The sequence below is a fragment of the Coregonus lavaretus genome (assembly GCF_964263955.1).
Source record: "Coregonus lavaretus genome assembly, contig: HAP1_SCAFFOLD_638, whole genome shotgun sequence".
NCBI lineage: Eukaryota > Metazoa > Chordata > Actinopteri > Salmoniformes > Salmonidae > Coregonus > Coregonus lavaretus.
Window position 1 is genome coordinate 195377 of NW_028158770.1, and position 25637 is coordinate 221013.

The window sequence follows — 25637 nt, forward strand, 5'->3', positions numbered from 1 at the left end:
AGATGTAATTTCGGACATATTTAATTTGAATTGACAAAACAAGAAAGAAAACCAATATTTATAAGTAATATAGTAACATATGGTATCCATTTGCTACAGCCGGAGGGAACCCATCTGTATCAAATTCATGAATGAGGTTCTACCTGAGATGCATATTCAGTTATTCAGTTGTGGTGTGTGACTGAGCTGTTACTAAGACCAGGGGTTGTTCAGAAGGCAGACAACTCTCCTGTGGATACTGCCTCCCTCCCTCCCTCCCTCCCTCCCTCCCTCCCTCCCTCCAGCCCCATGTTCCTCTGATGCTAGAGAGAGAGAAAGAGAGAGAGTGGGGGTGCTTTCTTTCTCTGTTGCACTCTAGCTTGCTTTCTTTTATTCCCTCGCTTTCCTTCTCTTTCTCTGTGCCTCTCCCTTTCTCTCTTGCTTTCTCTCGCTCTCTTTCTTTCTCTCTCTCTCGCTCTCTCTCTCTCTCTCTCTCTCTCTCGCTCTCTTTCTTTCTCTCTCTCTCGCTCTCTCTCTCTCTCGCTCTTTCTTTCTCTCTCTTTCTTTCTCTCTCTCGCTCTCGCTTGTCAGAGAGAAAGCGTGAGTGACTATAAGGGGGTAGAAAGAGGGAGCTGGAAGAGGAGATATAGAAGAGAAAGAGGGGGTATAGAGACAGGGGTCCTGGATGTTTAATCACTATGAGTGTATCTCTGAATCAGATTGTTGTATTTAACACTGGGTCCTATAGAGGAACATCCATCATGCTGCCAGTTCAGGCCTATGGAAGGTCCTGATTAGTACTACTGGATAAAGTCATATCACCGTCTGTTTTATCTTACAAGATGCATGCTCTCTCCTCTTTCTCTCACTTCCTCCTCTCCTCTTGCTCTCTCTCTTTGTTCGTCTCTCTACCTTTTATTTCAATAAATCTCTCTCTTTCTATCTCTCTCCTATGGCTCCCTCCTTGTCCTTTACCTCAGTGTGCTCTCCTCACTGCCAACACACATGCTGCTGAGGAGAGAGAGAGAGAGGGAGGAAAGGAGGGGGAGGGGGGAAGAAGAGGGGAGGAGAAGCTCTATAGCTAAACGAGAAGAAAGCTGTGTGTGTGTGTGCACCACTGTCATGGCGGCAATTTAATTAATGAGCATTTTGCGGTTCCCTCTCCTACCAGCTAAAGGGGGGTGGATCCCATCTCATTCTCCATCAGATGTCCCGCCCCCCTCTGCTCATGAGCCATTCATACACACACCCGCCACCGCTGTCCATCACCCGTATGCTCCTCTGTGATAGGCTGTGGGGGAGCAGCAGGAGATGCAGGGCTGAGTTGATTGGCTGGTGTAGAGAAGCGAGTACGCAGAGGAGAGTTGTTCTCGGGGGGGCGGGGCTTGGCGGTTGGCTCCCGTTCTATCAGAGCTGTAAACAGAACGTTGGTGCTTGGCAAACGGGATCTGCAGAGAGGGAAAACCGGAATACCAGAGAAAAGGAATGGGAGAAGGAGATTACATTCTATTGAGGAGGTTTTGGGAATAACATTTGGGAATAACAGACATATCCTGTCGTGTGACATCAATGGGATTAACCTGAGGAAGCGGCAGAATTTTGGTAGTGTGTTTTCTAACGTGTGTGTGTGTGTGTGCGCGCACAGCAGGGTGATGAATGGATGATGGCTTTTCTCCTGGATGTGTTGATGTACATGGACCACCTCAGCAGTATTGACTCTCACATTTCTGTTTGTGTGTGCGGTTGTCGCTCTTCTTAAGAGCATCTGCTAATTGACTGAGATGTAAACGTGTGCTGCCAGCGACACTCTCCTGGTATTTTTGGACACAATCTACACACACACACACACACACACACACACACACACACACACACACACAGGGATTGAGCGGGCTCTTCTAATGCCACTGCCTGTGGGTAGCCTGTGATCTTGGTCAAGTCAAGGGTCCTGTCATTAAGAGGATAAACACATACACACACATCCATGTAACCGTGGTAACATACACACACATCCATGTTGCTGTGGTGACCGTGTCTCGCTCTCCTGCAGTGTGACAGCGTCTGGAGTGGGCTTCATCCTGGTCATCGACCGCCGTCAGGACAGATGGACCGCCGTCAAGGGGACCCTGCTACGCATTGCAGTGAGTAACCCAACGTGTGTGTGTGTGTGTGTGTGTGTGTGTGCGCGCGCCTCATTAACACTGTATGCTGAGGGTATGTGTGTAATCTGTAGGTCATACACCTTAATGACAAGTGGGGTTGTGAGGTGTTAGAGATGTGCTGATGGAGAGGAAACGTTTGTATATCGGAGTAGTGGCACAGTGCAGACTTCTCTGTGAGGTGTCTTACTGTCTGGTAAAACTGTAACTACTAGCCTAGTTCTGCAGGAGGGTACTGTAGCATCATCACCTCCTTTCAGATTATACAACATCACGCTCACTTCAACCTGCAGGAGTGATAGGATAGGATAGGATGGCTCACTCGATCGCGTTTTCATACTCCGTATTTTAGAGCACACTGTAAGGAGTATAATTGCACCAATATGTTGTCTGTATTATGTACGGTTTTATAGGTCTAAAAAGGGCCTAAAATGGCCACTTTCATCATGATTTTCTCACAAAATGCTATTTTGTTCTCTCTCTCTCGCTACCTCTCACACTCACACTCTGTCTGTCTCCTCTGTCTGTCTCTCTCACTGCATGTGTTACAGGTTGTGACAGCTCAACAGCTGTGGCTGTAGCTGGAGGGGATAGGGTGATTGAGGAGGGAAGGGATAGGGGGATTGAGGAGTGAAGGGGGATTGAGTAGGGAGGGGATAGGGGGATTGAATAGGGAAGGGAGATTGAGTAGGGAGGGGGGCTGAGTAGGGAGGGGGGATGGAGTAGGGAGGGGATAGGGGGATTGAGTAGGGAAGGGGTATTGAGTAGGGAAGGGATAGGGAGATTGAGTAGGGAGGGGATAGGGAGATTGAGTAGGGAGGGGATAGGGAGATTGAGTAGGGAGGGGATAGGGGGATTGAGTAGGGAGGGGATAGGGGGATTGAGGAGGGAAGGGAGAAAAATTGAGATTTTTTTCCCCAGAAAATTACATTGTAGGATTTTTTATGAATTTATTTGCAAATTATGGTGGAAAATAAGTATTTGGTCACCTACAAACAAGCAAGATTTCTGGCTCTCACAGACCTGTAACTTCTTCTTTTAGAGGCTCCTCTGTCCTCCACTCGTTACCTGTATTAATGGCACCTGTTTGAACTTGTTATCAGTATAAAAGACACCTGTCCACAACCTCAAACAGTCACACTCCAAACTCCACTATGGCCAAGACCAAAGAGCTGTCAAAGGACACCAGAAACAAAATTGTAGACCTGCACCAGGCTGGGAAGACTGAATCTGCAATAGGTAAGCACCTTGGTTTGAAGAAATCAACTGTGGGAGCAATTATTAGGAAATGGAAGACATACAAGACCACTGATAATCTCCCTCGATCTGGGGCTCCACGCAAGATCTCACCCCGTGGGGTCAAAATGATCACAAGAACGGTGAGCAAAAATCCCAGAACCACACGGGGGGACCTAGTGAATGACCTGCAGAGAGCTGGGACCAAAGTAACAAAGCCTACCATCAGTAACACACTACGCTGCCAGGGACTCAAATCCTGCAGTGCCAGACGTGTCCCCCTGCTTAAGCCAGTACATGTCCAGGCCCGTCTGAAGTTTGCTAGAGTGCATTTGGATGATCCAGAAGAGGATTGGGAGAATGTCATATGGTCAGATGAAACCAAAATATAACTTTTTGGTAAAAACTCAACTCGTCGTGTTTGGAGGACAGAGAATGCTGAGTTGCATCCAAAGAACACCATACCTACTGTGAAGCATGGGGGTGGAAACATCATGCTTTGGGGCTGTTTTTCTGCAAAGGGACCAGGACGACTGATCCGTGTAAAGGAAAGAATGAATGGGGCCATGTATCGTGAGATTTTGAGTGAAAACCTCCTTCCATCAGCAAGGGCATTGAAGATGAAACGTGGCTGGGTCTTTCAGCATGACAATGATCCCAAACACACCGCCCGGGCAACGAAGGAGTGGCTTCGTAAGAAGCATTTCAAGGTCCTGGAGTGGCCTAGCCAGTCTCCAGATCTCAACCCCATAGAAAATCTTTGGAGGGAGTTGAAAGTCCGTGTTGCCCAGCGACAGCCCCAAAACATCACTGCTCTAGAGGAGATCTGCATGGAGGAATGGGCCAAAATACCAGCAACAGTGTGTGAAAACCTTGTGAAGACTTACAGAAAACGTTTGACCTGTGTCATTGCCAACAAAGGGTATATAACAAAGTCTTGAGAAACTTTTGTTATTGACCAAATACTTATTTTCCACCATAATTTGCAAATAAATTCATTAAAAATCCTACAATGTGATTTTCTGGATTTTTTTCCCTCATTTTGTCTGTCATAGTTGACGTGTACCTATGATGAAAATTACAGGCCTCTTACATCTTTTTAAGTGGGAGAACTTGCACAATTGGTGGCTGACTAAATACTTTTCCCCACTGTATATGTTAATGTGTGCTAATTGGACCCTGATGAACATGAAACACCGACAATGAGTTCCAGGAAAGTCAGTCAGGCATCACGTTAATAACTTGATACATGCTTCACATCTATGTGTTCTTCATAATGTTGCCAATACATGCAGAGTTATGAAACAGCCAAACAAAACAGAAATATTACTTTTATATTTATATAAATATAACACTGACAAATGTTAACCTTTTGCTCACCCATCTCCCATCAGCAAACCATAATGTCTCCATCACTCTCCTTATATGGGCCTGTCAGCCCCCCAATAATAATGGGCTGTTTCAGCCATAATGGCCCGTTCCAGCCCATTGGGTCTGTCCATGTGACAGAGGAGGGGAGGAGGCTGGTGTTTAGCTGTTAACATAGCTGAGGTGGGACAGTTGTCCTCTGTAAGCCTCTGTTAAGTGTGTGTGTGTTCATTGATTTCCCTACAGTGATAGTAGTGTGTAAAGAGGCTGTGGAAACCTGCTGATTAGTAGAGTAGAGTATCAGTGTGGTGTCCCCAAGGGCAAACACACACACTCACACACTCAAGCATGCAGTGTGTGATTTTGAGGGAGGCAGGGGGGAGGTAGAGGGGCTGGGCTATGGAGAGGAGGAGGAGGGGGGAGGTAGAGGGGCTGGGCTATGGAGAGAAGGAGGTGGGGGGAGGCATGGGAGAGGTAGAGGGGCTGGGCTATGGAGAGGGGGAGGCGGGGGGGAGGTAGAGGGGCTGGGCTATGGAGATGAGGAGGAGGGAGGCAGGCGGGAGATAGAGGGGCTGGGCTATGGAGGAGGAGGAGGGAGGCAGGGGGGAGGTAGAGGGGCTGGGCTATGGAGAGGAGGAGGTGGGGGGAGGCAGGGGAGAGGTAGAGGGGCTGGGCTATGGAGGAGGAGGAGGGAGGCAGGGGGAGGTAGAGGGGCTGGGCTATGGAGAGGAGGAGGTGGGGGGAGGCAGGGGAGAGGTAGAGGGGCTGGGCTATGGAGAGGAGGAGGTGGGGGGAGGCAGGGGAGAGGTAGAGGGGCTGGGCTATGGAGAGGAGGTGGGGGAGGTAGAGGTGCTGGGCTATGGAGAGGAGGAGGGGGGAGGAGGAGGTGGGGAGAGACAGGGGGGAGGTAGAGGTGCTGGGCTATGGAGAGGAGGAGGAGGGAGGCAGGGGGGAGGTAGAGTGGCTGGGCTATGGAGAGGAGGAGGAAGAGGAGGGAGGCAGGGGGGAGGTAGAGGGGCTGGGCTATGGAGAGGAGGGGGGAGGAGGAGGGAGGCAGGGGGGGGGTAGAGGGGCTGGGCTATGGAGAGGAGGAGGAGGGAGGCAGGGGGGAGGTAGAGGGGCTGGGCTATGGAGAGGAGGAGGAGGCAGGCAGGGGGGAGGTAGAGGGGCTGAGCTATGGAGAGGAGGAGGAGGGAGGCAGGTAGAGGAGGAGGTGGGGGGAGACAGGGGGGAGGTAGAGGGGCTGGGCTATGGAGAGGAGGAGGTGGGGGGGACAGGGGGGAGGTAGAGGGGCTGGGCTATGGAGAGGAGGAGGAGGAGGAGGGAGGCAGCGGGGAGGTAGAGGGGCTGGGCTATGGAGAGGAGGGAGGCAGGGGAGAGGTAGAGGGGCTGGGCTATGGAGAGGAGGAGGAGGAGGAGGAGTAGGAGGTGGGGGAGAGGTAGAGGGGCTGGGCTATGGAGAGGAGGGGGGAGGAGGAGGAGGAGGGAGGCAGGATGGAGGTAGAGGGGTTGGGCTATGGAGAGGAGGAGGAGGAGGAGGAGGAGGTGGGGGAGAGGTAGAGGGGCTATGGAGAGGAGGAGGAGGGAGGCAGGGGGGAGGTAGAGGGGCTGGGCTATGGAGAGAAGGAGGGGGGAGGCAGGGGGGAGGTAGAGGGGCTGGGCTCCGGGGAGGAGGAGGTGGTGGGAGGCAGGGGGGAGGTAGAGGGGCTGGGCTATGGAGAGGAGGAGGGGGAGGCAGGGGGGAGGTAGAGGGGCTGGGCTCCGGGGAAGAGGAGGTGGGGGGAGGCAGGGGGGAAGTAGAGGGGCTGGGCTATGGAGAAGAGGAGGAGGTGGGGGAGGCAGGGGGGAGGTAGAGGGGCTGGGCTATGGAGAGGAGGAGGAGAGAGGCAGGGGGGAGGTAGAGGGGCTGGGCTATGGAGAGGAGGTGGGGGGAGGTGGGGGGAGGCAGGGGGGAGGTAGAGGGGCTGTGTGTGTGTGTGTGTGTGTGTGTGTGTGTTTATGGCATGTCTAGTGAATGTGCTTGTAATGCCATAGGATGGAGGTCATGTATCTTCCTCTGTAGCTGACATTTGTCAAGATTATCCTGATCAATGTTCTGTCTATATGGTACTCCCTACAGAATGACGTTGTAGATCGAAAAACGTGTTCAGAAAAAATTACCCAAAAAGTCGTTCCACCGTAATAGCTAGCCGATGTGTGGTTTGAGTGTTCTGTTGCAACATGGCCGCCACCTATCACCCAAGTGGGTGCTGCTACACATCAGCGGTGGATGGGGTGAGTCCCCCCCCCCGACTGAGACCCCAGTGAAAATCGTTATTCTAATATGTGTTCCATTATTACTTCATATATGATATGCTGTGTAGCTGGGGTTAACGTGAGCTTTCATTGGATATACCAGAGTCAGACTAAATGGAATGGTATTGTTATGGAAATCACAGTTGAAGGTTAAGAACCTCCTTCCATGTTGTCATTAAATGGTTTTTAATGTCCGCCCGCCCGCTGTTAAAGTGCTTTTATGATTTTAGTGTCAGCAAACTCCAAGCTCTCCAAAAATATTGATGGGTTACTGTGACAGACAAGGGCCATTTACTGTGCAAATAGGGTTCAAATCCAAAGATCTACAGAGAGGAGGAGCCTAATAACAATCAAGATCTAATCACAGCAGGCTTGCTCCAGTCCCAAACAGACCCAGTCCCAAACAGACCCAGTCCCAAACAGACCCAGTCCCAAACAGACCCAGTCCCATACAGACCCAGTCCCAAACAGACCCAGTCCCATACAGATCCAGTCCCATACAGATCCAGTCCTAAATAGACCCAGTCCCATACAGATCCAGTCCTAAATAGACCCAGTCCCATACAGATCCAGTCCTAAATAGACCCAGTCCCAAACAGACCCAGTCCCATACAGATCCAGTCCTAAATAGACCCAGTCCCATTCAGATCCAGTCCTAAATAGATCCAGTCCCATACAGATCCAGTCCCAAACAGACCCAGTCCTAAATAGACCCAGTCCCAAACAGACCCAGTCCCATACAGACCCAGTCCCATACAGACCCAGTCCCATACAGACCCAGTCCCATACAGACCTAGTCCCAAACAGACCCAGTACCAAACAGACCTAGTCCCATACAGACCCAGTACCAAACAGACCCAGTCCCACTCTATCAAGTAGTTTGTTAGTGTCACGTCACATTTTTATTTAACCTTTATTTAACTAGGCAAGTAAGTTAAGAACAAATTCTTATTTACAATGACGGCCTACACCGGCCAAACCCGGACGAGGCTGGGCCAATTGTGCGCTTCCCTATGGGGCTCCCAATCACCGCCGGTTGTGATACAGCCTGGAATCAAACCAGGGGGTCTGTAGTGACGCCTCAAGCACTGAGATGCAGTGCCTTAGACCGCTGCACCACTCGGGAGCCCAACATGCAGGATAGAACAGTGTGACCATGCGCTGGATTATTGATTAGGAGATAAATAATGAATTGGATGGGTAAAGCACACTAGAGCGGGGGAGAGAGAGAGATGTGTAATGAAGATGAGGGATCTCTATCAGGATCTCTTCATTGATGTAGCAGTGGTAGTTCAGTAATACACTCAGATTTGAGTGACCTTGCCTGACACCTGAAGACACGTGTTAGCTCCCCGAGCGAATGCCTAGGTCTTTAGCTCAGTGGGCTAAAGCGGTCTTGAGATCCAGGTTCGAAACCTGGTCATTGACACATTCTGTGAGCAGTCCTTCATTTACTAGATGCATTTAATTAATGTAAAAATACACTGGCCGTGTGACAGACATGGAAACCGTCAGTGTGTGTAATCTCATCTCTTTCTCCCAAGGATGGCAGTTTCCATGACAACGTGGTCATGCAGGGTTGGTAAGAAGCTGTGTGTGGATGTAGTGGGCTATTCTCTGGGAACAGCCGTTTGGCAATATGAGATGGCATCATACTGCTGAAATAGAACCTTATGCTGCAAATTGGAATTGTGATTTGCAGAAAAATTGTACTGTGGTTACAAACCTACACTCCTCTATGTATTTACTTGAACAGTAAAGCTAAAACGTTTAATTTGTCTCTGTAGTCCAGCCTTTTGGATTTGAGATCAAATGTTTGATATGAGGCGACTGTACACAATGTCACCTTTTATTTGAGGGTATTTTCATACAGTGCCTTCAGAAAGTATTTATACCCCTTGACTTATTCAACATTTTGTTGTGTTACAGCCTAAAGCACTATGTATCGAAGTCCCACAATTTGAAGGTGTCATAAGTATTTGGATTGAGTCAAAAATGTTGTATTTGGTCCCATATTCCTAGCACGCAATGACTACATCAAGCTTGTGGCTCAATAAACTTGTTGGATGCATTTGCAGTTTGTTTTGGTTGTGTTTCAGATTATGTTGTGCCCAATAGAAATTAATGGTAAATAATATATTGTCACTTTTACTGTAAATAAGAATAGAATATGTTTCTGAACACTTCTACATTAATGAGATCATGCCCCCAAAACATGCTTACCTCTCACCATTACCAATAACAGGGAAGGTTAGCATTTTGGGGGGGGGATATGATTTTATGCCTATAAACACAACCAAAATAAACTGCAAATGCATTTTTAGCTTCACTGCCCAAATAAATACGTAGGGGAGTGTGTATATAACTGTATGTACAGTACATGTGCTGTATATGGCTCTGACTCAGACAATAGGCTATATTCAGGCTATGTCAGTTGCTGTGTGGTTTCAGGGTTTTCTGGCGAAATCTCTTCTCTGTATTTTCAACCCAAAGCATTCAATAAAAGTACCTATTCTAAAACGAGAGAGATGCACCTCTTTTATAACATGCACGAGATATTTTTGGCTGCACCACCAGTGATGTTGGTTGAAGCTCACTCAGCCTACTATATATGTCAGCTGTAGCCTGCAGCAGTGGAGTGTGGTGATGCTACATAACTCTGTGGGTATGTAGGTTCTACGGTGGGTTGTGTTGTTGTTGTTGTGTGCCCTAGGCTGAGGAAGATTGTCCTACTGTAGCTAGTCCTCTGTGGTCCTCTGTAGCTCAGCTGGTAGAGCACGGCGCTTGTAACGCCAAGGTAGTGGGTTCGATCCCCGGGACCACCCATACACAAAAATAATAATAATGTATGCACGCATGACTGTAAGTCGCTTTGGATAAAAGCATCTGCTAAATGGCATATTATTATATTATAGTCTTGTAGTATCGATTAAAGACCCCCCTGTAGAGCAGAGTAATTCACAACTCCTGTTACAACAAGCTACTAACAATCAGGCTTACAGTGCCTTCCGAAAGTATTCACACTTCTTGACTTTTTCCACATTTTGTTGTGTTACAGCCTGAATTTAAAATGGTTTTCCAATGCCTTTCAAAGAAGGCCACCTATTGGTAGATGGGTAAAAATAAGAAAGCAGACATTGAATATCCCTTTGAGCATGGTGAAGTTATTAATTACACTTTGGATGGTGTATCAATACACCCAGTCACTACAAAGATACAGGTGTCCTTCCTAACTCAGTTGCTGGAGAGGAAGGAACCACTCAGGGATTTCACCATGAATCCAATGGTGACTTTAAAACAGTTAGAGTTGAATGGCTGTGATCGGAGAAACTGAGGATGGATCAACAACATTTTAGTTACTCCACAATACTAACCTAATTGACAGAGTGAAAGAAGGAAGCCTGTACAGAATAAAACATATTCCAAAACATGCATCCTGTTTGCAATAAGGCACTAAAGTAAAACTGCAAAAAATGTGGCAAAGAAATTAACTTTATGTCCTGAATACAAAGCGTTATGTTTGGGGGAAATCCAACACATCACTGAGTACCACTCTCCATATTTTCAATTATGGTGGTGGCTGCATCATGTTATTTGTATGCTTGTCATCGGCAAGGACTAGGGAGTTTTTTAGGATAAAAAGAAAGGGAACAGCGCTAAGCACAGGCAAAATCCTAGAGGAAAGCCTGGTTCAGTCTGCTTTCCATCAGACACTGGGAGACAAATTCAAATTTCAGCAGGACAATAACCTAAAACACAAGGCCAAATATACACTGGAGTTGCTAATCAAGACAAATCACTACACTGATTTACCACTCTTTCCTGAAAGGCATGTGTAAGTGTGTTCATTTAATTTGTATCAATGAAATCCATAAGACTTCTGACAGGTTATCCACCAACAAAAACAAAGTATTTAATGTGTGTGTTCCACAGGGCTCATTCCCAGGGAATTTACAGCTGGTTCTGGTCTTGCGGCCCTCCACCTTATTCCAGCGGACGCTCTCCGACATCTTCTTCAAGTTCAACAGGGATGAGTTCAAGATGAAGGTGCCGGTATGTTTTTTATATGCATGTGCTTGTCTGATGTAAGGATGTTAGTGGACGTTTGTATGCGTCTCATATGTAGGCTAACGTGTGTACTGTGTGTTGACTCTCCTCCCTGTGTCTCAGGTGGTGATGCTGAGCTCTGTGACGGAGCTCCATGCCTACATCGACCGGACTCAGCTGCCCCAGGAGCTGGGAGGAACCCAGGATTACTGCCATGATACCTGGATCTCACACCGCACCGTGAGTACCCTACTACCATACCCTTCCCACCAGACCCCTGACTAACTACATAGTGCCCAATCCTAACTTGATATCTGCACACTGACCTGAACTCTTTCCGTTAGTCTGCCCCATCTCACTCAATAGGATGTGTGTGTTTATAACCTGTGATGACACAGGTGGGTTGTGTTTGTCCGGTCCTCAGGCTATCGAGGCCTTTGCTCTGATGGTGAAGACCACGGCTCAGACCCTGCAGTCGTTTGGGACGGAGCTAGCTGAGACCGAGCTACCCAACGACGCCCAGGCCACCTCCAACCTGCTGGCCACACACACCGAGAAGAAGGGACAGATGAAGGTAAGGGCATGGAGAGACCAAGTCATTAATATACAGACTATACCAACAACTCCATGTTTTAAGTGGAAGTGTTGAGGTCAATTCATTTGAAATTCAAGGCACGATTAAACATTAATTTGCTAATGGTAGTGTTTCTCAGGGGAAAGATATACTGAAGAACAGACTTTGTCTGTAGCTGAGCGTATACTCTGTCCTGTCCAATGGTAGATCCCTCTAACTGTGATGTATCCATGTCTCTCTCCCAGGAGGACCTGTGTGTGGCCCTGGGCCAGGGGGGCCGACTCCTGGAGAGCATCAACGAGCCCCTGCAGAGAGAAACCGACTATACAATGAACCAGGACGAGCTGGAGAACCTGGCCACCGTGCAGAGGTCAGAGGGGACAGGGGTCAAGGGTCAGGCTTAGAGGTACTCTCATACCTCAGAAGTGGTCTAAAGTTGTTGTTGTTTAAAAAATTAATTTTAAAAATGTATGCACTCACTAACTGTAAGTCGCTCTGGATAAGAGCGTCTGCTAAATGACTAAAATGTAAATGTTTAGATCATACTAAATCTGTATGTATGCCTCAATCCTAAATGAATGGGAAAGTTTGGCGCCATATCAATTTTAGTTTGAACTGTCCCTTTAATGCTAACGAAATAGGTTGAGAAAGGGACAGGGTACAGTAGGAACCACAGAGACAGGAAAGAAGACAGATACATGACAGATATCCTGAGGTCCAACTGGTTATAGAACAGTCAAGATTCATGTTGTCTAGTAACAATGGTGGTGTGTATTGATAGAAGTTACCTAGAACTCTACTCTAGAAATCTCCCACCATGACCCTGATCCTTCTAGGCAGTGTTCTGCCGCGCCGCGCTGCAGTGAAATCTGCCCCCGTGGTGTATTTTGGGAATACGGTGACAGGGACAGGATGCATAGTGGCAGCACTCACAGCTGCAGAGCAGAATTGGGAGAACAAGCCCAAAGGAAAGGAAACTGCAGAGTGTTTCATATCCCAAAACATTAAGTTGGTTATACTGTAAAGTGGAGGAGTTGGTTATGCTGTAAAGTGGAGGAGTTGGTTATACTGTAAAGTGGAGGAGTTGGTTATGCTGTAAAGTGGAGGAGTTGGTTATACTGTAAAGCGGAGGAGTTGGTTATGCTGTAAAGTGGAGGAGTTGGTTATGCTGTAAAGTGGAGGAGTTGGTTATACTGTAAAGTGGAGGAGTTGGTTATGCTGTAAAGTGGAGGAGTTGGTTATACTGTAAAGTGGAGGAGTTGGTTATGCTGTAAAGTGGAGGAGTTGGTTATACTGTAAAGTGGAGGAGTTGGTTATGCTGTAAAGTGGAGGAGGTGGTTATGCTGTAAAGTGGAGGAGGTGGTTATGCTGTAAAGTGGAGGAGTTGGTTATACTGTAAAGTGGAGGAGTTGGTTATACTGTAAAGTGGAGGAGTTGGTTATGCTGTAAAGTGGAGGAGTTGGTTATGCTGTAAAGTGGAGGAGTTGGTTATGCTGTAAAGTGGAGGAGTTGGTTATGTAAGGGATTTGATTAAACACAGGACTGAACTTGTTTAGATTTCAATGAATAGCTACTTCTGATCTCCACTGGTTTCACTGAGTGATACTTTGAGATCCAAGCTGAAATACGATTATTAGCATTTTTCTTTGACTCAGGTTCTCCTCTATCTTTCATTCCCTTTCCATTTTTCCCTCCCTCCCTCCCTCCCTCCCTCCCTCCCTCCCTCCCTCCCTCCCTCCCTCCCTCCCTCCCTCCCTCCCTCCATCCATCCATCTCTCTCTCTGTCTCTCTCCATCCCTTCATTCATCTATCGTTCTTCCTCCATCCGTGTGTAGACTGCTGGGCCAGCTGGATGAGACAGAGACAGCGTTTGATGATTTCTGGGAGAGACACCAGACCAAGCTGGAACAGTGTCTGCAGCTCCGCCATTTTGAACACTACTTCCGTGAGGTGAGGGGAACAGCGACACGAGCATCATGGGAGATGTAGTCCCAGTCACTGTTTGTCAATTTGTAGTGTGTGCGTGTCTCTGTCTGTCTGTGTGTGTGTGTAGTATGTGAGTGTGTGTGTCTTCTGACTCTACCTGTCCCTCTGTGTTTGTGTGTGTGTTCAGGTGCGTGCCCAGCTGGATGTGGTATCAGAGAGGGTAGCGCGGCTCTCTGAGGTTGGCATCAGTCCCGCCCATGCAGAACACATCCTACGAGAACTCAACAGCCAGGAGGAGAAAGCCTGCGTAAGACACACACACACACACACACTTCTTCCCAATAGCACACATCATCCTCCCCATAGCTTGAATGACAAGATTACACCAGCTGACAAGGGTCGTATCCCGTTTCCCCTCTAGTTGTACTCCAGTACATTATAGACCCCATTCATCTCAATGACAGTATTGACTTTGCAGATGAGACTCACGTGCAGCGGGCCATACCTCTATTGGTTGGTTCACACATACATCACTGTAGTAGTCCCTATGTGACTAGAAAACATAGCATGTTGCCTAGGATGTGACTGGATCTAAACATATACAACACCTGCTGGATGTGCTGCTGTTATTGTCTTTGAGAAAGGACATCATATTATTGTCAGTGATAACAGGCGATGTAATGTCCTGTGCTGCTCCCCTTCATTCAAGGGGATTTATATAAGGAGGGAGGGTGAGACAGATTGTGTATGTCGAGGGAGGGAGAGATGGAGGGAGGGAGTGTGTGTGTGTGTCGGTTGGTGCACGTGTGTGTGTGTGTGTATAGAAAGAGAGCTTGTCGCCCTCGATGGTCCAGACCGTTGCAGAGCTACAGTGCGGAGGGAGGGAGGGAGGGAGGGAAGAGAGCGGGAAGAGGGTAGGAGGAGGAGGAGAGGGTTGTGTGGGGGAGGTGCTGTAGCTGGCTGTAGTGGTGGTAGAGTGATGTTATAGCTGGTTCTGGTTCTGCACCACAGAAACAGCCTGCTCCCTCGTTCTACATTCACATCATATATATGGACATGAACTGAATCCAGAATCCCTGCAATAAGGTCCAGAACATCCACAGTGAAATCTTTGACAGACTGTATACGTTGTGTAAAATGCTTAGTTGGCTGTTATGCATAGGTCCTTATTGCAGAGGCAGCTAGGAAGGTCACATGGATGTAATGGCTTTCCATTATGACTGCTTTGTTCATATTTCTTTTTTTTACTCTGTAATAATTGTGTGTGTTCTCACCTGCCTGTGTCTCTCTCTCTCTCCAGGATGTGTTGGACCGGGCCCTGTCCCTGGCCGCTGAGGGAGATGGGCTGATAGACAGTGCTCACTACGCTGAGGACTCCATCCTGCCTAAGTGCAGTGAGCTGAGGGCCGTGTGTGATGAGGTCACCTCCTTCCTCAAGACCAAGAAGGTCCTCCTCCTCAGGGCCATGGAGCTGCACCACTGTCTGGAGAAGGTGAGGGCTGGAGGGGAAAAGTATGGTCCTGGAAACACTGACAAACCCTGGTTTAGATGGGGATTAGTAATATGGTGATTGGTCAATGTAGCCCTCTAGTAGGTGAGAGCTGATGGAATCTTTCAGATGTATGACAAGTGTCAAGGTATAAGAGCTAGGTTTTGATTTCAGCCAGTCAAGGATTAATTCTCCCTCTGGCCTGTGGTATAATGTACCCCTCTCTCCCCAGGCATCGAGGTGGTGTGAGGAGGGGATCTACCTCCTTGCCTCTCAGCCGGTAGATAGGTGTCAGTCTCAGGACGGGGCGGAGGTGGCGTTGCAGGAGCTGGAGAAGTACCTGGACACGGCCGCCCAACACCAGATCACCGACCTCGACGCCATCAGGAGGGACTACGACTCCATCCTCAACCCAGAGCTCAGGGTAAGTGGCGACAGCTGGAGGCACCAGATATTTATTACATGAGAAAACATTGAATTTGTGGGGCCACTTGTTTTGAACACGAGACCTGACCAGGAGGTCTAGATCTTTTTCCAGGTTTTTCCTCCTCTCTCCATGTGGTCAGGGAAAACTCCAGGCCCCAAGTATAATCAAACGATTGAATAGAGACGAGGAGAGGAAGACGTTTTTGACTATTGAGATACACCCTCAAAACGTCAGCGTCTAACCCTCCCTCCCCTCTGGGTGTGTTAACAGGAGCAGGTAGAGAAAGTGTTCCAGAAGCAGGTGTCCATGCAGGAGATGTTTGAGAAGAGGAGGGTCAGTCTGAAGAAGCTGGCAGCCAAACAGACACGGCCCGTCCAGCCAGTGGCTCCCAGGCCTGAAGCCATCATCAAGTCCCCCATGTCCTCCCCTGGTGAGTACTGCGCTCTGCTCCACGTGTCACACTGGTCGTCACCATCTTTCTCTGCCTGTCCCTCCCTGTCTCTCTGGTTCTTATGGAAAAGGCCATACAGACACTTCTAACTTGCAAACCAATATTTTATTTCAGAATAGGTTAAAATTAGGTTAGGTTAAGGGTTTGGGTAAGGTAAGGTAAGGTAAGGGTCAGATTTTGGTTAGTCGTTTTGCAGGTCAGCAGTGTCTCTATAGCCTCTCCCGTTCCTGATCCATTCATTACCATCTAGTGGCATATAAGAACTGCAATTGTGCCTTCTTAAACAATACCTCATACCCTAAAAATATATTATTGATTGATTGAAATGACTTTTGTTGGTTGTTTGAAGTTCAGATGAGTAGTTCATATTCCATCTTTCCGTCCTTCTATTTCTTGTAGCTCACAGGAGTCAAGAGAAGAAGAATGCCGAGGACAACATCTTGAACGTAGAAAACTGCAGAATAGTGGAGGTCCAGGTGCAGAACTGCGGCAGCAGACACAGCTCTCTGTCTGAGGAGGAGGAGAACCTGGCTGTGCTCCGACGGTAGGGTCAGGGGTCAAAGGTCAATGACGTCATAATATAGCCTGAAATTAATGCCTTAAAATATATCGATGAAAGGAATCCTTTTGAGAAACACAATTGGAAAGAGATGGTTAGAAAGAGAGTTAGATATTTCATACTTGGTATAGTTCATCAAAATGATAATACTATGTTGGTGTTAAATAGAATGTTGTTGTTTTGTTCCTACAGACATGTAATGAACGAGCTGTTGGAGACTGAGAGGGCGTATGTGGAGGAGCTACTCTGTGTACTGCAGGTGATTGTCACTTCTGACCACTAGAGGTCGCCACTACTTCACCTACTGTCCTAAATGTAGTAAAAAATAAATAAATATATATCATTATTATTTTTTGTATATGTTTTTGTTGAAAATTGACTTATCATAGATGTGCATTTTCAGATTGTCCTGTGTTAACATTTTAATGTGTGTTGTTATTCCAGGGTTATGCTGCAGAGATGGACAACCCAGCCATGGCCCATCTCCTCCCCAGTGCGCTGCTCAACAGGAAGGATGTCCTGTTTGGCAACATGCCAGAGATCTACCAGTTCCACAAGAGGTGACTTTCACTCCACTGCAACACTCATGTTACATAATGTTTACTTAACAATGTCCTGTCATTGTGAACAGTTGTTACCGAAGATGCACATTAATTCAACCATATCGATTTATAGGGACCAATTTCAACAATATTACATTTGGTTAACATTACCTCAAGCCCCCCACTGCTTCCCAACCTCGGTAGTACTAACCTGTGTCCCGTTGTCTGTCTGTGTCTCTCATCAGGACGTTCCTCAGGGAGCTGGAGACCTACACAGACGTCCCTGAGCTGGTGGGACGCTGCTTCCTGGAGAGGATGGGCGACCTGCAGATCTATGAGAAGTACTGTCAGAACAAACCTCGCTCTGAGAGCTTGTGGAGACAGTGCTCCGACTGCACCTTCTTCCAGGTGACCTTTCACCTTTCTTTCAGGGTCCTCAAGCTCAGTATACAGTAAGCTTGTAAAAAGGTCTTTTTTTTTATTGATGTGTGATTGTTTGTTTTTACGAAGGAGTGCCAGAGAAAGTTGGAACACAAACTGGGGTTGGACTCGTACCTCCTCAAGCCAGTCCAGAGGATAACCAAGTACCAGCTGATACTGAAGGAGCTACTGAAGTACAGTAAGGGCTGTGAGGGGTCAGAGGACCTACAGGAGGCGCTGTCCTCCATCCTGGGGATCCTGAAGGCCGTCAACGACTCCATGCACCTCATCGCCATCACAGGATATGAGGTCAGCTAACCACGATACCGCTATCCTCCTCATGCTTTAGGGTGGAGAGGAAAAAGTTACCCAACAGTGTAACATCTTCTGTACCACAGACAATGCTCAGTTATCTTTCTTACTTTTGATTGATTGTGTTCATTTATTGATCCCCAGGGTAGCCTGACGGAGCTGGGCAGGCTATTGATGCAGGGGTCATTCAGCGTGTGGACGGAACACAAGAAAGGTCACGCCAAGGTCAAGGACCTGGCCCGCTTCAAGCCCATGCAGAGACACCTGTTCCTGCATGAAAAAGCCTTGCTCTTCTGTAAGAGACGGGAGGAGAACGGGGAGGGTTACGAGAAAGCCCCGTCCTACAGCTTCAAACACTCCCTCAACGTGAGTCTGTTTGTGTCTGGCTGGCTGGCTCACTGTCTGGGGGAGGGTTACGAAAAAGCCCCCTCGTACAACTTCAAACACTTCCTCAATGTCCTGACTGGCTTTCTGGCAGTCTGTCTGGCGGTCTGTCTGTCTGGCTAGCGGTCTGTCTGTCTGGCTGTCTGTCTGGCTGTCTGTCTGTCTGTCTGTCTGTCTGTCTGTCTGTCTGGCTCTCCTTATATTTTTACTTTGATCTATAGTATGTTATGAGTTCAACAGTGATTGACAGAAGTGTAATATCCTTCGGTTCTCTCAAACAGATGAGTGCGGTGGGCATCACGGAGAGCGCCAAGGGTGACAACAAGAAGTTTGAGATCTGGTGTAATTCCAGAGAGGAGGTGTTTATCGTCCAAGCTGCGACACCTGAGATCAAAACATCTTGGTTGAAGGAGATCAGGAAGGTTCTGACTGGCCAGCTGAAAGCCTGCAGGGGTACGATAGTGGATCTGAGGCATTACAGAAACACGGCCACACATTCCAGAGTTGATACACATCTGGATGCTAAATTCTCTGTTGTTGTGTCAGTGTTCTGTTAGTAACTGTGATGATTTGTTCCAGAATCCAGTCAAAAGAAGGCATCAGACACAATGTCTCCCAGTCCAACCAGCAACAGCCCATCTGTCTGCCTCAGGTCAGATTTTACAGAGAGAACCATGGCTAGAGCCAGTTAGAGATAAGGAATCAAGAGGGTATACAGTGGCTAAAAAGGCTTTGTTCTTCTCTTTTTAACCTCTTTGTTTCTCCCTCTTAGTCCATTTAGAAACTGTCAGAAGAGTGTGAAGAAGGGAGACGAGAAGAAGACAGATGCTGTCAACTCTGACCCCAACTCCCCCTCCTCCCCAAAACACAAAGGTGAGTTGCCCTATTTTGTTGAGTAAAGAAAACGTTTTTTACTGCTGTCAAAAGCTCATGACAAGAAAACGAACTTCTGTTGCAGTTTTAGTGACCACCCTCATCTGGTTAGGTACCCAAGCCATCCTTGAATATTTTCCTGCTTCCTCCTTCCTGCTTCCTGCTTCCTCCTTTAAGTTTAATCTGAGCTTTCTTTCTCTTGTCCTCTTCAAACCACTTTACTCTCTCTCCTTCCTGTCCCTCTTTCTCTACCATGGTTATAGAGGGGACAGTCACCAGTCCCACCACTGACAGGGTATCAGTGGCTAAAAAGCGTTTTACCCTTCAAGGCTTCAGCAATCTGAAGAGTCAGAAAGGTAACACTAGAGTCCTGGAGGCATCCCCCATGTTGTCATCGATCATATATGGCAAAGATATGTTGTCCATTTCGAAGTCAACCCCAAGCTCTCTTAACCAACCCTAATATGATTTTAGACAGGGCAAATCCTTTCCAGTAGTCGACTGCATCAGGGCTTTTGAAGACTGATATTTTGGCATGCTTTCCTTTGCAGAATTTCTGCACCCTGCTGGTAAAAGTCTAACATTACCAATGGTATTCTCTCGACCAGGTATACTACAGTATAGTTTGTGGTTAATACATAAAACATTAGAATGAGTATGTTTTAGCAGGTCTATCCCCCAGCCTCATTATTTACATGTGTCCAATAGGATTAGTAGGTAGCTAATTATTCTAGTCAGTTTCAGGAAGTTCTTCCCTCTGTTTTTCTATCGCTCCCTTTATCATTTCTTTCTTCTTCTGTCTCTCTTCTTCGACCGACAGGATCCCCCCTTAGCCCTGACCATAAAGCCAAACGCCACGAGATTAAGAGTGACCCAACTCCCTTTGGGTGTAAAGGTATTCTATCTAGCCCATGTCACACCTGTGTTTGACTCTGTAGTGCAGTCATCCACCCATCCTGACACTCCCTCACTGTAGTCATCCACCCATCCTGACACTCCCTCACTGTAGTCATCCACCCATCCTGACCATCCCTCACTGTAGTCATCCACCCGTCCTGACACTCCCTCACTGTAGTCATCCGCCCATCCTGACCCTCCCTCACTGTAGTCATCCGCCCATCCTGACTCTCCCTCACTGTAGTCATCCACCCATCCTGACACTCCCTCACTGTAGTCATCCACCCATCCTGACCATCCCTCACTGTAGTCATCCGCCCATCCTGACTATCCCTCACTATAGTCATCCGCCCATCCTGACTCTCCCTCACTGTAGTCATCCACCTATCCTGACCATCCCTCACTGTAGTCATCCGCCCATCCTGACCCTCCCTCACTGTAGTCATCCGCCCATCCTGACTCTCCCTCACTGTAGTCATCCGCCCATCCTGACTCTCCCTCACTGTAGTCATCCGCCCATCCTGACTCTCCCTCACTGTAGTCATCCGCCCATCCTGACTATCCCTCACTATAGTCATCCGCCCATCCTGACTCTCCCTCACTGTAGTCATCCACCTATCCTGACCATCCCTCACTGTAGTCATCCGCCCATCCTGACCCTCCCTCACTGTAGTCATCCGCCCATCCTGACTCTCCCTCACTGTAGTCATCCGCCCATCCTGACTCTCCCTCACTGTAGTCATCCGCCCATCCTGACTCTCCCTCACTGTAGTCATCCGCCCATCCTGACTCTCCCTCACTGTAGTCATCACCAATCCTGACTATCCCTCACTGTAGTCATCCACCCATCCTGACCCTCCTTCACTGTAGTCATCACCCATCCTGACTATCCCTCACTGTAGTCATCCACCCATCCTGACCCTCCTTCACTGTAGTCATCCACCCATCCTGACCCTCCCTCACTATAGTCATTCACCCCATCCTGACCCTCCCTCACTGTAGTCATCTCAGCACCATGTCAACTCCCCATCCTCCCAAAATGTATCTCTGTGTGACCATCATGCAATCATTATTTGAGTAACGGGAGGGAATGAATTGTGGTAGATAAATGTAAGACGTTCAGCCACCAGGGCCCGCTGAGTGCCATGGGACTGTCTAGCTAAAGACACTGGACTGACGAGGGACTACAAAATGGAGATATAAGAGTTCATTCTAAATTTGATGATCGTTGACACAGAAGATACGTACAACACTCTCTTGTTTTAAACAAGTGACAAATTAATGACATGCCATGTTGGCCTCAAAGGCCTTTGTAAAACTGATGGATGAGTCAACCACACACCTGTGTACTTGACACAGCATTCATCTGGACGATGTTGTAGGAGAAGACTGCTGACTGCCGCTGCTTCTTCTCCTCAGAGCCTGGTCAGACTCCTCACATCACTCTGAGCAGGGCCAAGTGGCTCAGCACCTCTAGTCTCTTACAGGCCAAGAGGAGAGGTAGAGTGACAACATGCCTGGGAGGAACACGCTGCTTCACTGTGTGGTTGACCTGGACCTTGCTCTGCTTCTTCACTAGCTTGTTCCACAATCGCAGACAAATCTTCTCTCTGAGATTTCAATTGAATATCTGTGTGATATTCACAACCGGAAAATACTGATTTGTGATGTTTGTTTACTGTAAGGCAAACTGTGTCTCTCTCTCAGTAGCATGTGTTGCAGTGTTGGTCTTGGCTGGTGTTGGTTGCTGTGTGTCTGTGTTTCTGTCTGATCACAATGCACTGATCTAGGTCTCACTGGATGCTATGACTCCAGGTCTGTTCTTCTTGGTTATTTAATCACATTCTTTGGGTTCTAATCTGGTTCTTGTGGTTCTGTTTGAGGATTTGCAGTGTACTCTCTCAATGGATGTGTTTGCATCAAGTTCTCATCACACACGTCACCTATCACTGTACATATCACCTTGTCTTGTGTACGATTGTGTCACCCCTCCTTTCCTCTTGAGTGTCACTCCCTTTCCCTAGTTTGACAAACTATCCTCCATGTTGGGATCAAACAGTCCATGATAATAACATTCTCTAAATTGAAATCTATCTTGGATGTGTCTTGAAATTGTTGGTGCCACTGCTAAATCTTAATCTAGATATCAATCGAGTTTGCTGAATTATATTACTCCCCCTTCTCTCTTTCCTACTCTCCTTCTCTTTCCCTCCTCCCCGTAGGTTGGAACAAGGCCTCTCTCTCCATGGACGCGCCAGAAGAGCTTGATGGGTACTCCAGCGCCGAGGACCCCATGAACTCTGACCCTGAGGATGAGGGAGGCAGGAAGCTGGTGAGTCATGGTCGCCAACATGTCTAAAACATGTTATGAAAGTGGTTTGTTATTCCCTAGCAACATACATGGTAACATGACACACTGGACACAAACATATTAACTTTTCCCTTTACCCTGTGACCCCAGGCTGTCGGCGACAGGTTCACGGTGGTGGCGGACTATGAGAAGGAGAAAGGAGGGCCTCAGGACCTGTCAGTGAAGAGTGGAGACATGGTGCAGCTCATTAAAGAGGGAGATGACGGACAGTGGTTTGTTAGAAACCTGGGGAGCAACAAAGATGGCTGGGTAGCAGTAGCCAACCTTCTCACCCTCATCACAGAGTCCAAGTCCTCGCAGTCCCTCTGCAGCTCAGGTACACTGGCTCTGTCTGTCAGTCTGTCTGTGCCTCTTTCTCTTCTGTCTCTCATTGCCTCTCTCTCTCGGTTTGTGTAAGAAAGAACTGTATCTTGCAACCCAAATACCTATTTTGAAAATTAACAGGAGTGTGTCTATATTTTAGTTTGTTTTAGAATTATCTGTGGACTCTAATGAAAACGAACTTGTCTGTGTTTTGTTGTTACAGAGGGCAGTGTAACTGCCAACCTCAGCACCTCCTCCAGCTGCAGTGAAACCTACACAAGTTTCTCTGACATCAAGCCTTAAAGTCCCACCCACTCTGAGCCCTGAGACACAGCTACAGCGCCACCCAGTGGTTGGCTGTTCAAATGACATGTGCACTTTTCCCCTCAACTACTGTTCAAATCAAATGTTATTTATCACATGCGCTGAATACAACTGGTGTAGCCTTTACAGTGAAATGCTTGCACAAGTTGGTTTTCATTAGAGTCCACAGATACTTCACTCTCACACTGAAGTGGAGGCTGCCTGGAATGTAGCAGAAAGCAGTCTAATAGCTGCTTATCTGTCAATGTGAAGGGAAGGTAATGAATGACTGCTTTCCTCTGGACATACTCTACTCTCAGGGACGAGGGGTAGTGTCCTAGCCTTTTACAGTGATTGAGGGCTAGCACACATTGGGGAATCATCGTATGGTGACTCGTACTGAGAACAGGAAGTTCAGGCCTCTCCCCTACCTGTTTGATAGAGATGAACAAGGAAGGACACACCCGCTCCATTCACCTGACCTGAGTCTCACACACAGGCAGGCTTTGTTAGCCTAGTGTGGTATCGCACCTCCCACTCCAACAAGGTGATATGGAGCCAGGAGCTACTCTACTGAACTCAACACTTCAACAGACAGACGCCTCAGTCTCTCTCCTGTGGACTCTGGTAACCGGTTGTGTCGTAATGTTTCTCTCAGTATCAGGCAGTCAACCTCTCACTATGTCCTCAGTCCTCTCATGAGTGACTTTAAAAATAGATGATGGATTTATATTTAATATGTTTCTACTGGATCCCCCAAGACAAACTGAACTGTAAAATTACCAAGACAATCACATTCTAGCAAGAATGCAAATTAGAATATTATTGTCATTAAATACTTTTTGAGTTTGGTCAACTCTGTACATCTATGGCTTTGTCCAGAGGCACTCCAGTACATTTCCAGTCCCTCTCCCTCCCTGTTTCTCCTTCCTCCACCTGTGCTGTCTCTTGGCTTTGTTCCCAGTGATCTGAGAGCTGGGCTTTAAACTACCAGGTGTTCCTTTAGGCAGGGTGATATTTAAACTACCAGGTGTTCCTTTAGGCAGGGGTGATATTACAGGACGGTCAGATATCATAGAAACTTCAACAATAACAGTGGTCAGGATGTTCTTCTGAATATTTTTCTCTTGGCTCAAAGTTAAATCCTATACACTACACAGAAATCCCCTGAAGATTGAGATTCCCGTAAAAAGATTAATGTCAGGTCGATTGATGTTGAAATAACTGCGTACTGTACCAGAGCGTATAAACTTTAAAGGCATTATTTTTATGCGTTAATCAATGTGTATAAGTTAATTTATTTGAGAAAGATGTGTACAGATATGATCCTATACCTCGTATTTTTCATTGAATATGTGTATGATGTGTATGAAGACCATGGATATGTTTTCGTGGGTCTAAGTATATCAAAGATATTTTATTAATTGGTTTGTGGGGCATGTTTTCATGGTAGTTTCTTAAAACTCCTGAGAGGAAATATATTAATACAAATATCATCCTTTCGCTCATTTGAGAATGCAGTCTGTACACTGAAAACCGAAGATGGAATATAACTATACATCCCGTGCTGAAAGATCAACACAGAATTATGGTTGTCTAAAATTTCAGCACACACAATAAAAGGTTTTTAACTGTTTTGGTTATAACCGTTTAGTTATAACTGTTTATAACTGTTTTTATAACGTGTTGTTCTACTGTATATATTTTCGATTTGCACCCAGTGAGATTAGAATGTTGTTACTGTGTGTCACATCGTTATGCAGCACATTGCAGCATTATTTTTTTCTTTATTTTCCTATGGTAACAAGTATTGATACAGATGTTATATAATTAATGATATGCATTCATATCTGTGTATATGTGTAAATATGTATCTTTGAGGTGTATTATTAAAGCCACTGAATAAAGTCTGAAACATTCTTTACTTTAATCCAATGAGTGTTTGTTTTTCTCATTATAAAACCATCAGATATGATTAAGTGATGTGGCCTTTATAGTAGTCAATCATTACTCACTGCGTGGTCGTTAGTTTATTTGAAATCATTTAACGTTGCAGCCACTGTCTTTATTTTATTGTCGTTTTTCAAACTCACAGGCTAGGCATGTTTGAAAATCTATACATTTGAAATTGTTTAAGAATATTGTCAATCGTTTTGTGATTTTGGCATAACACAACATAAAAACAGTACAGTATATGAATAGAAAACACCACGCACAACTCCGGTTAGGCTTCTTCTACCAAAAATATTTTATGAAATATCTTATTGAGTATATATATTACTAGAAAAGATTATATACTATGAGTCACCCCTAGTTGCTCAGCCTTAAAGGTGTGAATTCCAGCGTTCACTGAGGTTTGGTGAAGACCTGTTTTGTGGTCTCTAACTGATAGGCCTACAGTAGGGCCATCTTGCTTCACCGGTTCAAGGGTCAAATTGACTTTTTCCCATTTATAAATAATTTTTACTCAACAAAAATATACAGCCATAATCAAAACACTATTCGAGTATGTTTTTCTAGAGCATGGCTGCTATTATCCATGAAATCTTAATTTTTCTGTGATCCGGATATGAAATTCCCTCCACGTCACAGGGGAAAGGACCAATGGGCTGGTAGATAAATGTGCTGTGCGAGCCGCGTATCCCGGGACTGTGGCTCATCTCGAATCAGACCAAATGGAATTCTGCACTGCCTTCTTAAATTATTCCGTACATTTTAATTC

General features: G+C 46.8%; 1 protein-coding gene across 1 annotated transcript in view; it reads left to right on the forward strand.

The window, feature by feature from the left end:
• The window catches only part of LOC311123610 (guanine nucleotide exchange factor DBS-like), a gene marked incomplete at its 5' end in the record, with an annotated part of 46052 nt that extends 21209 nt beyond the window's left edge, over positions 1-24843 (forward strand). Inside the window, 25 exons of the mRNA XM_084197843.1 lie at positions 2030-2120; positions 10971-11090; positions 11208-11324; positions 11509-11658; positions 11904-12028; positions 13494-13608; positions 13772-13891; positions 14885-15076; positions 15306-15497; positions 15771-15930; positions 16351-16495; positions 16703-16769; positions 16955-17070; positions 17298-17460; positions 17563-17781; positions 17929-18150; positions 18450-18621; positions 18748-18820; positions 18941-19041; positions 19305-19397; positions 19862-19936; positions 21358-21438; positions 22161-22270; positions 22400-22625; positions 22836-24843. Coding sequence (XP_084053969.1) covers positions 2030-2120; positions 10971-11090; positions 11208-11324; positions 11509-11658; positions 11904-12028; positions 13494-13608; positions 13772-13891; positions 14885-15076; positions 15306-15497; positions 15771-15930; positions 16351-16495; positions 16703-16769; positions 16955-17070; positions 17298-17460; positions 17563-17781; positions 17929-18150; positions 18450-18621; positions 18748-18820; positions 18941-19041; positions 19305-19397; positions 19862-19936; positions 21358-21438; positions 22161-22270; positions 22400-22625; positions 22836-22915 — 3325 coding nt within the window. The 3' untranslated portion in view covers positions 22916-24843. The remainder of the gene's footprint in view (positions 1-2029; positions 2121-10970; positions 11091-11207; positions 11325-11508; positions 11659-11903; positions 12029-13493; positions 13609-13771; positions 13892-14884; positions 15077-15305; positions 15498-15770; positions 15931-16350; positions 16496-16702; positions 16770-16954; positions 17071-17297; positions 17461-17562; positions 17782-17928; positions 18151-18449; positions 18622-18747; positions 18821-18940; positions 19042-19304; positions 19398-19861; positions 19937-21357; positions 21439-22160; positions 22271-22399; positions 22626-22835) is intronic.
• Between the last annotated feature and the right edge of the window lie 794 nt (positions 24844-25637).